Raw genomic sequence first — 13,803 nt, 5'->3', positions numbered from 1 at the left:
CGATTTGTGACGTCACTTATATAGCGTATATTACGAAAATACAAAGTTTACACCTGTATTTGACCACTTTCTAATATTTTGTTCACTTTTTTAAAGATATGTTGTGGTTGGGTACGTTGTCCTCCACCAAATATAAATAAAGAGTTGGAGCGACATGCTAGGTAAGTTGTCAAAACTCCCGATTTGTGACGTCACTTATATAGCGTATATTACGAAAATACAAATTTTACACCTGTATTTGACCACTTTCTAATATTTTGTTCACTTTTTTAAAGGTATGTCATGGTTGGGTACGTTGTCCTCCACAAAATATCAAAAATAAGTTGGAGCGACATGATAGGTAAGTTGTCAAAACCCCCGATTTGTGACGTCACTTATATAGCGTATATTACGAAAATACAAAGTTTACACCTGTATTTGACCACTTTCTAATATTTTGTTCACTTTTTTGAAGATATGTCGTGGTTGGGTACGTTGTCCCCCACAAAATATAAAAAAAGATTTAAAGCGACATGCTAGGTAAGTTGTCAAAATCCCCGATTTGTGACGTCAGTAAAAACACGTATTTAAGTTTAGTACAAAAGTTTACTCCTGTTTTTAACAGTTTTTTAATGTTTTGTTTAATATTATTTTAATTTTAAACTGTTAAGTACCTTGTTAACTTATTATACATTAGGTTTGATTTTATTTTGTTTTATTTAAAGGGGCTATTTTACCCCGTTCTTTTTTGTATTGTACGATCAAAAAATATTTGGAATCATTATTTTTTATAATTATCCGCCTAAGCAAAATTCTCTGCTACTCTCTGCCAGCTCTCTGGCAGAAAGGTGGTGGTGAAAAAGGTTCAAGTAAGCGAAAATAAATAGAAAATGTATTATTTTCGGTGAAATGGTTTTCGGGCATATGCCAGTATCCAATGAAAAAATGGAGACCCCTTTCCCTTTACCACAACCCTGTAAAAAAAGAAAAAAAATATTATAAGTTTATTTAACATATCTAATTAATAAAATTAATATAATATTTACATACATTTAAAAAAAATTATAAATGCTAAAAGCTAAATTAGGCATAGACTTTTACAAAAACTTGAATCCTTCAATTTTATATATAGGTTAGTATTACCAGCAGGATTTTGTACAAATATTATTTTGCTGTAAATTTTACTGTGATCCAGAAACCGCAATCAAGAACATGTAAAAATAGTTTTTGTAACTATCTGTTGTATTTGTCTTCTTGCTTTTTACAAGTTTGCTTACCATTTTAAATATTTGAATAACTGTTGCAGTCGCTTAAGGGTGCACTCGAGCAAAACTTATCAAAATAATCGGCTGTGGTTTTATGACTAGAAAAGTATACTTGGTTCCGCAACCTACAGCCTAACGCTAATAATAATATGACAGATAACTTTCTAATATGTTGCTAAAAATTATTTTACAAATTTATTAATAAAAATGTTAACAGGCTTAACAAAACCTTTTTTCATTATCCAAATATTAATGTCAAACAGCCAACATCTGGTATTGTAAAAATAAATATTACTGCACCGGCAGACGGACCCCACAAATTATGAATAACATTTGTTTAACAGTTTTCGCTTATTTATTAGTTGATGGACTAAAACATGGTCATGGAATACTATAAATCCTAGGCAACATAAAATGTTTTACTGTCGACTTCTAAGCAAGCGCCCGTGAACTTGTCGGTTCGCGCAAGTGCATGACGGTTTAGTTTACACACACACACACAAACGCTCTCCAAAAACGGGGGACATTTAAGCAATAAACAAACTGCTCACTGCTGGCTACGCGGTCATTGCGAAGAAGAACGAATATGTTGGAGAGAACAGCGGCGCGGATAAGCGCGATTAACTGGGCAGTAACGTCAAGTACAAGTCAGTCTCAGCTCATGTGTTTGTGATGGGATTAAACAAACAAAAAGATTGGACATGTCACGACGAAAACAAGACAACCCACAACAATTTAGAGGAGGTTAGTTTATAACTATGAAAAATAAAGTACAAAAATCAACTTATTTTAATCTAGTAACACTAGAAAAGTCTAATTTTATGCTTAATAACAGTAGAAGTCTGTTTATGCTCTGGTAGGCTATATGTAAAATGATATTTGTTTTTTCAATTCGTGCATTTTATAAAGCAGAAACAAAACACGTTCTTTTTTTAATTTGTAATGACAGTTCCGCCATTTTGTTTGGCTAAAAGGACGTTACTTAAAATATTCTTATAAAAGCCTTTTAACTAAATCGCCGATAGTAGCAGAAAATATTATAGTAATGAATCAGCGATTACTAAATACTCTGTGCACCACGGGTGAGTGAGATTATATATACGATGGTATATGAGCATTTATCATCAAAAATAGTTTTTTTAAATTTTATTATCATTACCTAATTTATTTTTATCACCGATTTGTCAATAATACATATATTTAAGGTCAAATAAGGTCCATATTAAAGTTGTTTGTTTACTTTTTTGTTTTAATTTGGGATATAAAAAGCATGTTTTGTATATGTTCTAGATATAAATAATTTAAAAAAATTTTGTTGTATTATAGATTTAATATAAAATGTAAAAAAAAACAATTTCAATTATAATCATTTTAATTAAAATTATGATGTTGTTTTGAAGTCAAATCAAACAATTTACATATAAGAAAAGTTTACACTAAATGATTGCCCTACAATATTGGTTTATTTGGTATATCACATTTTATTTATGTATAAGTAGGCTAAATGATAAGTTTTAACAAGATATCAAGATATAAATAACAAAATTTAGTAATACTTTAAGTATTTTTTAAAATAAAGAAAACACAAAATTTAAGCCTAACACATTAATATTTACAAAAGTTTAAACAAATAAAAAAATTGTGTTCAATTAGTAAATGTTAGTTAAATTAAAGTTTTTAGAAAAATTTCAATAGTTGGAGTTATTAAAAAGTAAGATTTACATTTTTGTATATAAATTTTTAAAGATAATTAGAAATATGTGTTAAACTATAAGATTTTGTGATATAAACTGTCTCACAGAATGATAAACTGTATAACTCTAATTTTATTTTTTATAGTTTAAGTCTAAAAATAATTTAAAAATTCTTTAATAGAATAAACACGAATTTTAATATTTAGTTTGCTAAACATACGATATTAAATGTTGTTCTAAAATGAAACAACAAAAATGGGAATTGTTTATTTTTAAAAAGTCATTTTAAAATTTAAGTGGAACGAAGTCATTGCCATCAATTAAAATAAATGCTTAAACAAATGAATTTTAATTTTTTGGTTTAGATTTAAAAAAAATTTTAGTTTATTTTAAAGACCCGCGCTGCATATTATATAACGACAATGCTTGTTTTTTAAACTCACTTAACGAAGTCACGTGATGATATGCTATTGACAAGCATCGCCATTGACTGACTCTAGCTTGATTTAACGATTTGCAAATTACTGTTAAACATTGAAATACAGGAATGATGGATAGTGGTCATTAACGACCTTGAAATAACGCCCCGGGTTTTGACTAAAGCTTTTTCAACTTTCTCTTTCCTCCCTAATGTGTTTCTTTTATGCTCTTCGTTTTTGTATATGCTCACGTACCGTCTCGTCTCGACAATGACACTGGACATACGGAATTTAGCGTTTGCCTTGACAGGATACTTTATAAAGTGTATCCTGTTTTGTAAACAGTTGGTGCATTAATTGTTGTATTTATTTTATATATTTCTTTGTAAAAGGTTATACAATAGAACCATATGTAACAACAGCTTATGTGTAACCGTCAATGCCTAACGGCTTATCATATTTCCGAAAATAAACCTTTAGTGATAAAGTGTAGCCCCAACATACAACTTCAATCGTCATAATATAACAGTTTATTTAAAAACTGCTAAAATAGCAATGTCATCGGGTCGGTTTCTGTACGTAGGCTATCGATTTGTTTGTTCACTTTAACCAATCTAAACAGTTGATCATTCGAATTCTGTAATTGTCTTTAAAATTTCACCGGCCGAAAAAGGATCAGTTACCGGCTCAAGAGAACAAAGAGAACGGTTTGTTTTACTACCTACACACATGACTACTAGGGAAAGAGAGGTGGTAACAAAATGGAAAGAGAAGGAAATGAGACAGCAACCTACGAGTAAAGGTCAAGGTGGAGAGAGGAGTTTAGTTCTTGATTTCTCTTAACAGTGTGTGCTAAGCCCGAAACGAGAGAGGTTTATGAATTGGTTTGTGTGCTGTGTATGTGCGGTATAAATTCTGGCTTGTGTTATCGAGGTATATTTAATGATAAGCGTAATGAAAGTTGTGGTTAAGAAATGCCTCCCGTAGGGCAGTCGAAATAAACTGGTCATTAAATTTTAAAGTTACAGTTTTTCAGTACAAGTGGTTGGTTTTAGCTTTATTTTAAGATTTGTTATTATGACCCTTACATGTAATGGGCAACTTAAATTGATGTAACCGTTAAGATGCTTAAAAGAATGAATAGCTTATGGATAAAACTATGTGAAATTTCTAGTATATCAACTTAAAAGAAAAGGGGCAGTATTTTATAAGTAAAGGTCTTTAGGTAAATCCACACTACAAAAAGCCTGCGCTATTATTTTTTAAGAAGAGGTTTCTAAATTTAGTTACTTTATATATATATTTTTCAAAATTAATGTTTTATTAGTAATTCACCAAAAGAGAGCTTCATTTTTATGCATTCAATTATTACATTCCCATAGGGGTATGTTAATAGCAATCTCGTTTATTTAGGCAAATTAAAAACATTATGCAAAACCATGTAACAGGCTAACTGCCTACGTCAGTCCTCATGAGGGCAATTACTAGTAGGCTTCGACTGTTTAAGTAATACCTTTTATGGATAAACATCTCCTTATCACAGTCTTGTAAACATGTCAAATAAAAATTTCAAGAGATATGCAAACTAAATTTTTTTGGCACTTTGTGATTTTTGATTCTTTAATTTTTGCACAAAGTTTATAACATTTTTAGTCGTTGTATTTAGATTTTAAACTCAACATACTTAAATAACCATTGCAAAAATCTTAACTCTTGTAAAATGGTCAAGCCTTTAATTAGAAAACTGTTTTATGTATTTTTCCTAGATGATTATATAATGGTGAATTTAAAATTAGCAAAGATGGTAAGATTGAATTAAAGCCGGCATTTTCTTTACTTATGATCGATGTTTTAGATTGGCCATAGTGTAAAAAACATATACCAGATGACAATTTCTTTACCGTATCACGTGTTCTAGACAGGAAGCTTTACCAGGAAACACGTGACTCGACTGGTGTGGTTATTCTTATGGTATCGTCTTGTCATATACGACAAAATATAAATTGTATGCAATATTGCAATGAGATAAACTACAGGATGCTTTGTTCTTGCTAGACTGGGGTGATCCTAAATGATCATTCGAACTTAAAATACTAAAAAGTAGGCAAAGAGCGGCATGCATGATAACGCCGCTAAGATGCCTGAGCATTCTATAACAAAACGTTTAGCGAGCTACTCCGAGGAACATTATTCGCCTACGAATAAGTCAACAAAAAATGTAGCAGTCGAAAACAAGCGTTGTGCCGAGGACCTTTCTTCTACAGAGTGTCAAAAAAATAGTCAGGACGTATTTCAAACCAGGGTAAATCCCCTTTCTCAAATTGTCACAGAAATTGCGGGAAGACGGCAGCACGAAACCGAAAGTCTACTGGTAGCAAAGGAGGGGCAAATCCAGTCTACTTCGTCTTTAATTAAACCTCCCACCTACTCCGAATCAATTACTTCGAAACGGAGCCTAATTGGCGATAAACCGAAATTAAATCGCCGCACCAAGCAAAAGCCTTTTAAAACTATACGAAGTAGTGACCATACGGCTGCCGGTAAGATTTACAATACGATCATGGGAAATAAGATTTAAATTAGTGTGCGAAAAGTTAAAGTATTGCGATTCAGTATTTCTTGCCTAAAAATTTCAATTTATGCATTTAAAACGTATACGCCTACAACAGAAATGTAAACAGAACGTACGATGCGTGACTATGCTAGTTTGTGGTGTATATTATTTACTAAGGAATGCTAATTGATAACCAAAACACTAGTTTTCTGTATTTTTTAAGTTAAATAATAGACACTTGTTTATTTATTTTTTTTAGTGGACGATGACCCGACTGTAACTGAAAAAGACTTTATAACCTGTGGAAAATGTCGAAAAACTTATCCATTACCTGCAATCGCCGAATTTATTCAGGTAGTGATTATTTCCACAATTACCGATTGCAACAAAAATTAAGATAACTTTATATTCTACCTTTAGTGCCCGCCAAAACAGTACTTTTAAAAATTGCTTACTTTGCTGGAAAAACAAACTGTTAAAATAATTTTCAAGTGAAAATGTTGGTTTGTGCATGTTTAAAATAATAAAATTTTTGTATGTTATTTGCAGCATAAACTTTTACCGCAATGCAAGCTTATCAGAACAGAGTTTGATAGCCAGCAATGTCATTCCATTGGTCACAATAGCCTTACCACAGTATCAAAATGTGACTCGTCGGTGCAAGTTAACTTTCCCGAAATACTCGCGGACCATACGTTAGATCCATTAAATGGTAACTATCGCACAATTTGTCCACCTGAAAGGCCGTCACTTAGTGAGCAGACAAGTCCGTCGAATTCGATACAACACGATGCCGAAATTTCACAGAAACTAACAAGTAAGTAGGAATTCAGTAATCGGTAATATTTTGAACATAAGATGTAACGCGAAGCCTTTTGGTCTAAAATTACGTTCAGTTACCAAAAAATGTATACATTACGGTTTTAATGTAAACTTTAACCCACTTATTTACAGAAATTGTGCACATAGTGTTATATAACTTTTTAAATAACTTGCGGATACCAGTTTTAAAAATAGAAATGTGGTTTTACAACAAATTTACTTTAGTGTAAAATCCTCATAACTTTATTACTGTTATAGTCATTACATAACATATATTGTAGTTCAAGCAATATATTTTTGCTAGCGGTGACTTACTCGGTCATTGCCGACCGATATGCGTGTGTGTTTGCGCGCGCGCTAAGCCTTGTCTGCGATACGGTTTGGGCCTCGTCCAAAATTGCGATCCGTTTACCGTTCATTGGTTGATTTCACCCGCGTGACCGTGAACCCTGCGCTTGTATTTCTGCGGTCAGCGGTCAAGAGAGAAAATGAGGTATGTACTCTCTTTTTCGATGTAGTCTGCCGCGCTCTCGTATATTGGCTATGGTGTTGCGTGTGCCGCACACACAATCGTGCGCCACTATTTTAACATTAGGGAAGGCTGGACGAAACTCGCAAACGTTATTCGAGCTCCTGTTGTTTGTATGTGATATTTCTGCTCGCCGACGGCGTGTATTTGCAATGTATGGCCTCAGCGGCTTGGACTACAGACTTGCCTTTTTTCTTTCGTCTGGTACGTGACCATCGTCTAGCTACCCTATCCTATTACGTCGCCGTTTCGAGCGTAATATAAATGGCCACAATAGCCGATCTAGGAATATAAAAATATGTAATGCGAATTTAAATACTCGGCCTAATAATTGGAAAATGCACTGCATAATTTTGCACAAATATAATTTTCAACATGTTACGGTGTTATATAGATTTTATTTTTATTTTACAATTAATAATAATCTAATTTTGAATAGTTAAATATATATATAAATTTATCTAAAAAATTTCACTTTTATGTAAATCAATTTAAAAAAGTCCTTTATTAAGATTGTTGAATTTCTAGGATCTAAATTTTTATTTAATAATATTGTATCTGTTAGATACCTAATTAAACGCAATGCATCGCAAAAGTTCCAAATCGTTAAATCGTAAATGATATATTTAGGGGTCTAAACAAATGATATTATTACTCAGTAACAAAATTATCAAGTAAAAATTTTTTTTAATTATCAATATATTTATTACCATTTTCTTCATCTTTCTTTTTTTTTAAATTTAAATATGATGTTGGTATTATTTTTGGTAGGTTGCTATTTAAAATAAGGATTTAACTTTTAAAGTTTACTTTGATAATTAAGCTGTATAATATTCAATCAGTATGAATGTAACGCAACACAATTATTACAATATACCGATTTAATAGCGTTCTGTCCAGTTTAAAATTAAAAACGTTAGTGAAGTAAAATTGTGTTTAAAATTTATTTTTTTTTATTGTAAAACCTAAAGTTCAACTATCGGCCCTATTTTAATTAATCTTTTTTGTTTTATAGTCAGCGCGGGTTCCCCCGAGCTTGTTGACCCCGAACCCAATTTATATAGTTGTCGTGAATGCGCCATTGAATTTACTTCAGCTTCTAACATTTTACATCATATCCAATATGTACACGGGGTTCGAATTGCAACTGGCACAGAAATGAGGTATTACACAGTAAAACTTATTCTATTTTAAAGTTTTAATGAGAATCACTTTTTTTTTAATTTGGTGTTAGCATTTTTTTAATAGATTTAAAGCAATTTTACTTTTAATTTGTTTTTTAGGTTGAGACAACCCCCGCCCTTGGAATCTCGAATTTCAAGTCAAGTTCAACAACAAATGCACCAGGAAGAACAAAACCTGCCAAGCCCCCGTAATTTTAGTTTCATTAACCAGTGGTTACAAAACGCCCCAAATCTTAACAATAACGACCAACAACGAATCAACATTAGACCCAGGATGTTTAATAATCCCGCAGCACGTGCTCTGACCAACCCCGGACAAAATCACGAGTTCCTTGCATCTAATTCAGGAAATCGACCTCATGTTGGTAAAGAATTTTCGCCACAACAACATTGCCCAGAAGAAAACTCGTTTACTTTTTCGCCCGAAGCTGTAATGCACAGCATGAATCGCGGTAACTACTCGGCGCGCTTGCGCCTACTAGCGTCACACTCACAGCCGCAAAGTTCCACCACATCGCCAAGCGACGCACCACTGAGTCTTTTGGTCAACAAGAACCAACGTTTTTCGCCATCCACGGAGAATTCCTTGCAAAGCAAAGTAAGCCCTCCGCCATTTCGTATTGTGCGAAAAGAAGTTTCAAAAACCACGTCAATAATTCGCGCAGGCGAAAATAAATCGAATCGCTCAGACAAAAGCCGAACGCATGGCGTTGTAGCTGTTCGAAAGCGTTCCAAATCAACGTCTCACATTGAAGGCATCAACGTGTTTAGTCGTTTCAACAAACGACATAAAATGTGTGAATTTTGTGGCAAAAGTTTTAAGTTTTTGGGTAATTTGTTGATTCACAAACGTACACATGTCGATGACAGGTCATATAGTTGCAACATTTGCAGTTATAGATGCGAACAAGCAAGCAAACTTAAGCAACACATGATAACTCATTTGTATGGAGAAGAAAAAGAAAGATTTAACCGATTTCGGGAAATATTTTCAAGCATGAGTATGTTTGTGTATAAAAACATAATATTTTTTTAGTAAGTTTACAAACTTGAAATTTAATACCATTCCTAGGTTTTAATATGCAATTGGTAAATTATAAACACTAAATTTATTTGATATTTTTTAGATTCAACAGTGAATGCTACACAGGACCTGCCTTTAAACGATATCAGTCCTTCCTCTAATGATGTCTTTAAAGATGACGTAAAACAAGAAAGGTATAACATAATTGTTAAAAAACGTATTTAATCTTTCAATGAACTTAATTTTTTTTCGTATCACCTTAAAGGGATATTTTTTAAATATTTTTTTGGGAGGAGGGGTGTGATATCGTGTCGTGTTATCTGTAAACGCCAGGCTTAAAGGCGAATAGTGTGGCATTGGTGCGGCTATAACCCGAAACCTTTCGGTCGCAGTCCGACGCCATGACCAATATATTACACTACCGGACGTGAACTTAATATAAAAACCTTTTAGAGACACAGAGGCAGATTCCTCACCCAGAGGGTTATTTTTTCGTAAACCGGAACCTGATCGAATCAGCATAGATGCAGCATCTGTTATCTCAGCACCAGAAGCTCAACTTTACAGTGAGGAAGAAATAGTGTCCGACCGCTCCGAGGAAACAACAAGAAATGAAGAGACATCGAAATCTTATGAAGAAAATTCGACGTCTCCACTAAATTACCTTGAAAAGCGTAAACACAACAGTGCATTTGATGACGAAAAAATGCCTGTTATAACAAATGTGATTTCAAAAAGAATCAAAACTGAAAACGTGTCACCAACACATTTTACTAATGATGAAAACAACAACACACATTCCCAATTCAATGGAATGGAATTGGGTGGCCAATTTGCTAATGATGACCCCTGTCGTCTGTCTGACCCCAAAAGAGATTTAATGCGCAGAAGCATGTCTTCTCCCAACCGACAAATACCAACGGGTGAGTGCAATTCCAGTGTTTTTGATTAAAAATCGATTTAAAGCTTAAATAATTGTTTAAAATGTATGTGTAAATCTATATATAACGGAGTTTAGTAGAAAGTTAAGAGCCTGCAAATTAAAAAAAAACTGCCGTTTGTGGTGCGCAAGTATATCATGGGCAAATTTTGGTTGAGGTTTGTGACCACATTACGATAATTACAATCCCGAACAAAGGACGGGCTATTCACTTGTCTGTCTAATCAAACGTGTAAACTTTCTTAACAGTTATTTAATTTAATATTTTTAGAAGTTCCACAACCTTTGCCTTTTTTGCCAAATCATAGGAGAGGATCGCTACCCGCTTTACCCATAGATGGATTTAACCCCAATATATCCGATCGAGCTTCTGGTCGTTCAATCAGGTTATCATCAACGACTAGTAATAGAAGCACGCCACCTAGCAGCGCAGGTTGAACTTTTATTAGTTATTTCTTATAGTGCTAATATACGCACTTTTTTAGATGTTTAACTCGTGTAAATATTAGTTTAAATACTGGTTTTTGTATTTTACACTATTTTAATTTAATACGCTTGTTTGTATTAAGGTTTGCCAGGTTATGGCGAGGGCCTTATGTCACCAACGTTCTCATTAAACGCCGCAACCATAGCGGCAGCACGCGGGCTTAGAAAGCCGACTAGTGGTATAGCCGACCTTAAAGATGTTGGCAGATTTGATATACCTTTAGTCTTAGAGCGAATGCGACAAGCTATCGCTAATGGAGTCGAGCCCAGGCCTCCTAACCCAGCAGCTCCCAGTAACTCGGCAGCACCTTCAAGGTACGCTGGCCTGGTTCAACCTTTAGTTACTTCTCGCGGTGGAATACGAACCCACGTGAGGTCACCCACGTGGCACCAGGCAGCTATGAATCGTAGGAGTGAAGTAGGGCATGGTCGACCGAGAGGACGTGGGGGTGGAAGAAATGATACTTGCCAATATTGCGGAAAGGTATTTATTTCGAAGAAGTGTGCTAGTAGCAGTATTGTCTTATTTTTATACATGTTTTGCCAATTATGCTGACATAAATTTATAAGTTTAAAATTTAGCATTTATAAACAAATGTAGGTATTCAAAAACACTTCAAATCTAACTGTTCATCGTCGAATGCACACTGGTGAGCGTCCTTACAAGTGTAGATTATGTGATTACGCTTGTGCTCAATCAAGTAAGCTAACGAGGCATATGCGAACACATGGTCTAAATGGAAGGGATGTTTATAGATGTGAGATCTGTGGAATGCCATTTTCAGTGTATAGGTAAAAAACTTTTTTGCCACTTTTTTAAATACTTTTAGAAAGTGGTTGTTATTATATTTAAATATTTTTTTTACTTTGTTTTTTTTTGCACCAATGCCACACCATTTGTAAGCCCGGTGTTTACGGATAGCTTACAAACATACCAACTGCACACCCTTTTCCAAAAAAAAAATACAAAAACCTATCACCTTAAATTTTTTCCTTTCAGCACTTTGGAAAAGCATGTTAAAAAGCAACATGGCGACACCGTGCGTGTTGGTAAATTTGATCACGTTTCCATGGCGGGAATTCCCTATACAGGAACCGACCATCGTCTCCAGGCGCAATCTTTGGCGCTGGTGGCATCCATGAAAGATCAGCATCAGCTATCTTCCTTACGTCACACTCCCTCCCTTGATTCAAGCGCTCTGGTGCCTCGTGTGAGCATTTACGGAGCAACCGGAAATCGTGCCCCGGCGTTTGCAATTGGAGGTGAAAATATGAACAACAACAACAACCAAACCACAAGCGCTGGGAATGAAGAAAATAACCACGTCGTAAATAGGTCGGAACAAAAAACCGAGAAAAACAAAGTTTCTGAATCACGTACACCAAGTGTTTAAAACACGGACTTTTGAAAACTTAAACAAAATGTGTTCTGCCAATTTTGAAATTTAAAATGTTCAACGTTATAATTATTTTAAAAATATTTACTTGATTTTTCAGCAAAGTTCTTTACTATAAATCTATGCATTAAAAACAATGAGAAATGTCTCGTTTTGGTATAGTACGCTTTGTTAAGATAGTTCCTAGAAATTATAAAGAGCAAACATGTTTTATTATTTTTGTGTTAAAAGGTGCGCTTTAATAACGTCAACAATTTTAAAGAGTTAAAAAAAGTTTTTTTTCGAGAATTCTTTGTGTTTATTTAAATTTTGTGCGATTTCGTTGTATTTTTATGTCATTTATATTTCTAACTTTCTACGCAATGATAACATGAAAGTTCAGTCTAAAAACTTTTTTTAGAATTATATATTTTCTAAAAATTCTTGGTGTATTGTATTATGGATCGTACTTTAAACATTAATATTTGTTAAAACTGCGCTTCATAGACTAAAATACTAATTAATTTGTATAAAAAAATATTTTTTGTTTATATTATATTTATATTCGGTAAGAGAAATAATATAAATGTAAAGTTTGTGCTTCTTGTTTCTTTTATTTTAAATCTTTTAAAAAGTTAATAACTATAACTTTTTGCTTTACATTATTATTTTAATTAAAATATAAAATAATACGTTATGAGTGTAATAACTGTGTTCCTTATGACGCTGTGCCTGATTCGATGCAAATTTTTAGGTTTCTATATTAAGTTCAACTTTTGTTAATATATACGGCCGTGTATAAAGTTCAAAATTATGTGTGTGTGCTTTTTATTTAATTTTAATAACGGTGCTTTATGTGTATAAAAAAAATTTTAACGATTTTATTTAAACAGAAATTTTGCATTTTATTGAGAACTTACAGAAATGTTTACCATCATTCTTAAAAATGCATACGCTTTTTAAATAGCTTATTTTTAAATGTTAGTTAGTTTAACTATTCTTAATTTAGGTAAATCAATTAACTGTTGTTTTGTTGAAACCATAACTTCATGTTTGAAATACCGTTTTATTGCAAAAATATTTCTTAAAAGTTGGTAAAAATATGGTACAATTTTTTTTCTCCCACCACTTGTAAAGCTATATTATGGGTTTCTTTTTATGGTACAAATTGATATGTAAATATTTAATTTAAAATAATAAAATAACTGTTTCCTCTTTTTGGATATACCTAATTTTACCAATCTTTTTAAGTGAAGCGATACCATTATTGTAAATATAACACTTGGTCGAAACATTATAATTGTGGCCTATTTAAGCTAAAAGCTTGTCACAAAAATCCTTAATCTTGCTGCTGTGTTTGTTTTTCACTCGGGCATTATTAAACCGCCCAGGTGGCCGAGCCACTTTTTTCGCTTGTGATTTATTGGTATTTTTTGTTCAAATATATAACAAGGATGAATGGAAAATTGTATTGAATTGTTTTAGATTGAACACAGTTAAAAATATAGTTTTTTTGTATATATCTTTATTC

General features: G+C 33.0%; 1 protein-coding gene across 2 annotated transcripts; it reads left to right on the top strand.

The window, feature by feature from the left end:
- Positions 1–1,810: 1,810 nt before the first annotated feature.
- LOC145741350 (BCL11 transcription factor A-like) lies at positions 1,811–13,732 on the top strand. Of its 2 annotated transcripts, none has more exons than XM_082558929.1 (11): positions 1,811–1,988; positions 6,171–6,265; positions 6,461–6,728; positions 8,278–8,425; positions 8,546–9,447; positions 9,574–9,664; positions 9,924–10,393; positions 10,682–10,843; positions 10,980–11,380; positions 11,498–11,688; positions 11,897–13,732. In XM_082558929.1, the coding sequence occupies exons 1-11, from the start codon at positions 1,946–1,948 to the stop codon at positions 12,288–12,290; spliced, it is 3,165 nt and encodes a 1,054-aa protein (XP_082415055.1). In that variant the 5' UTR covers positions 1,811–1,945; the 3' UTR covers positions 12,291–13,732. The 2 variants fall into 2 exon arrangements, with proteins under 2 accessions (XP_082415055.1, XP_082415054.1); XM_082558928.1 differs by lacking the exon at positions 1,811–1,988 and adding an exon at positions 5,129–5,897.
- Positions 13,733–13,803: the final 71 nt, after the last annotated feature.

Source organism: Corella eumyota, chromosome 2 (genome assembly GCF_963082875.1).
Source record: "Corella eumyota chromosome 2, kaCorEumy4.1, whole genome shotgun sequence".
Classification (NCBI taxonomy): domain Eukaryota; kingdom Metazoa; phylum Chordata; class Ascidiacea; order Phlebobranchia; family Corellidae; genus Corella; species Corella eumyota.
This window is presented reverse-complemented; position numbering and strand designations above follow the sequence as displayed.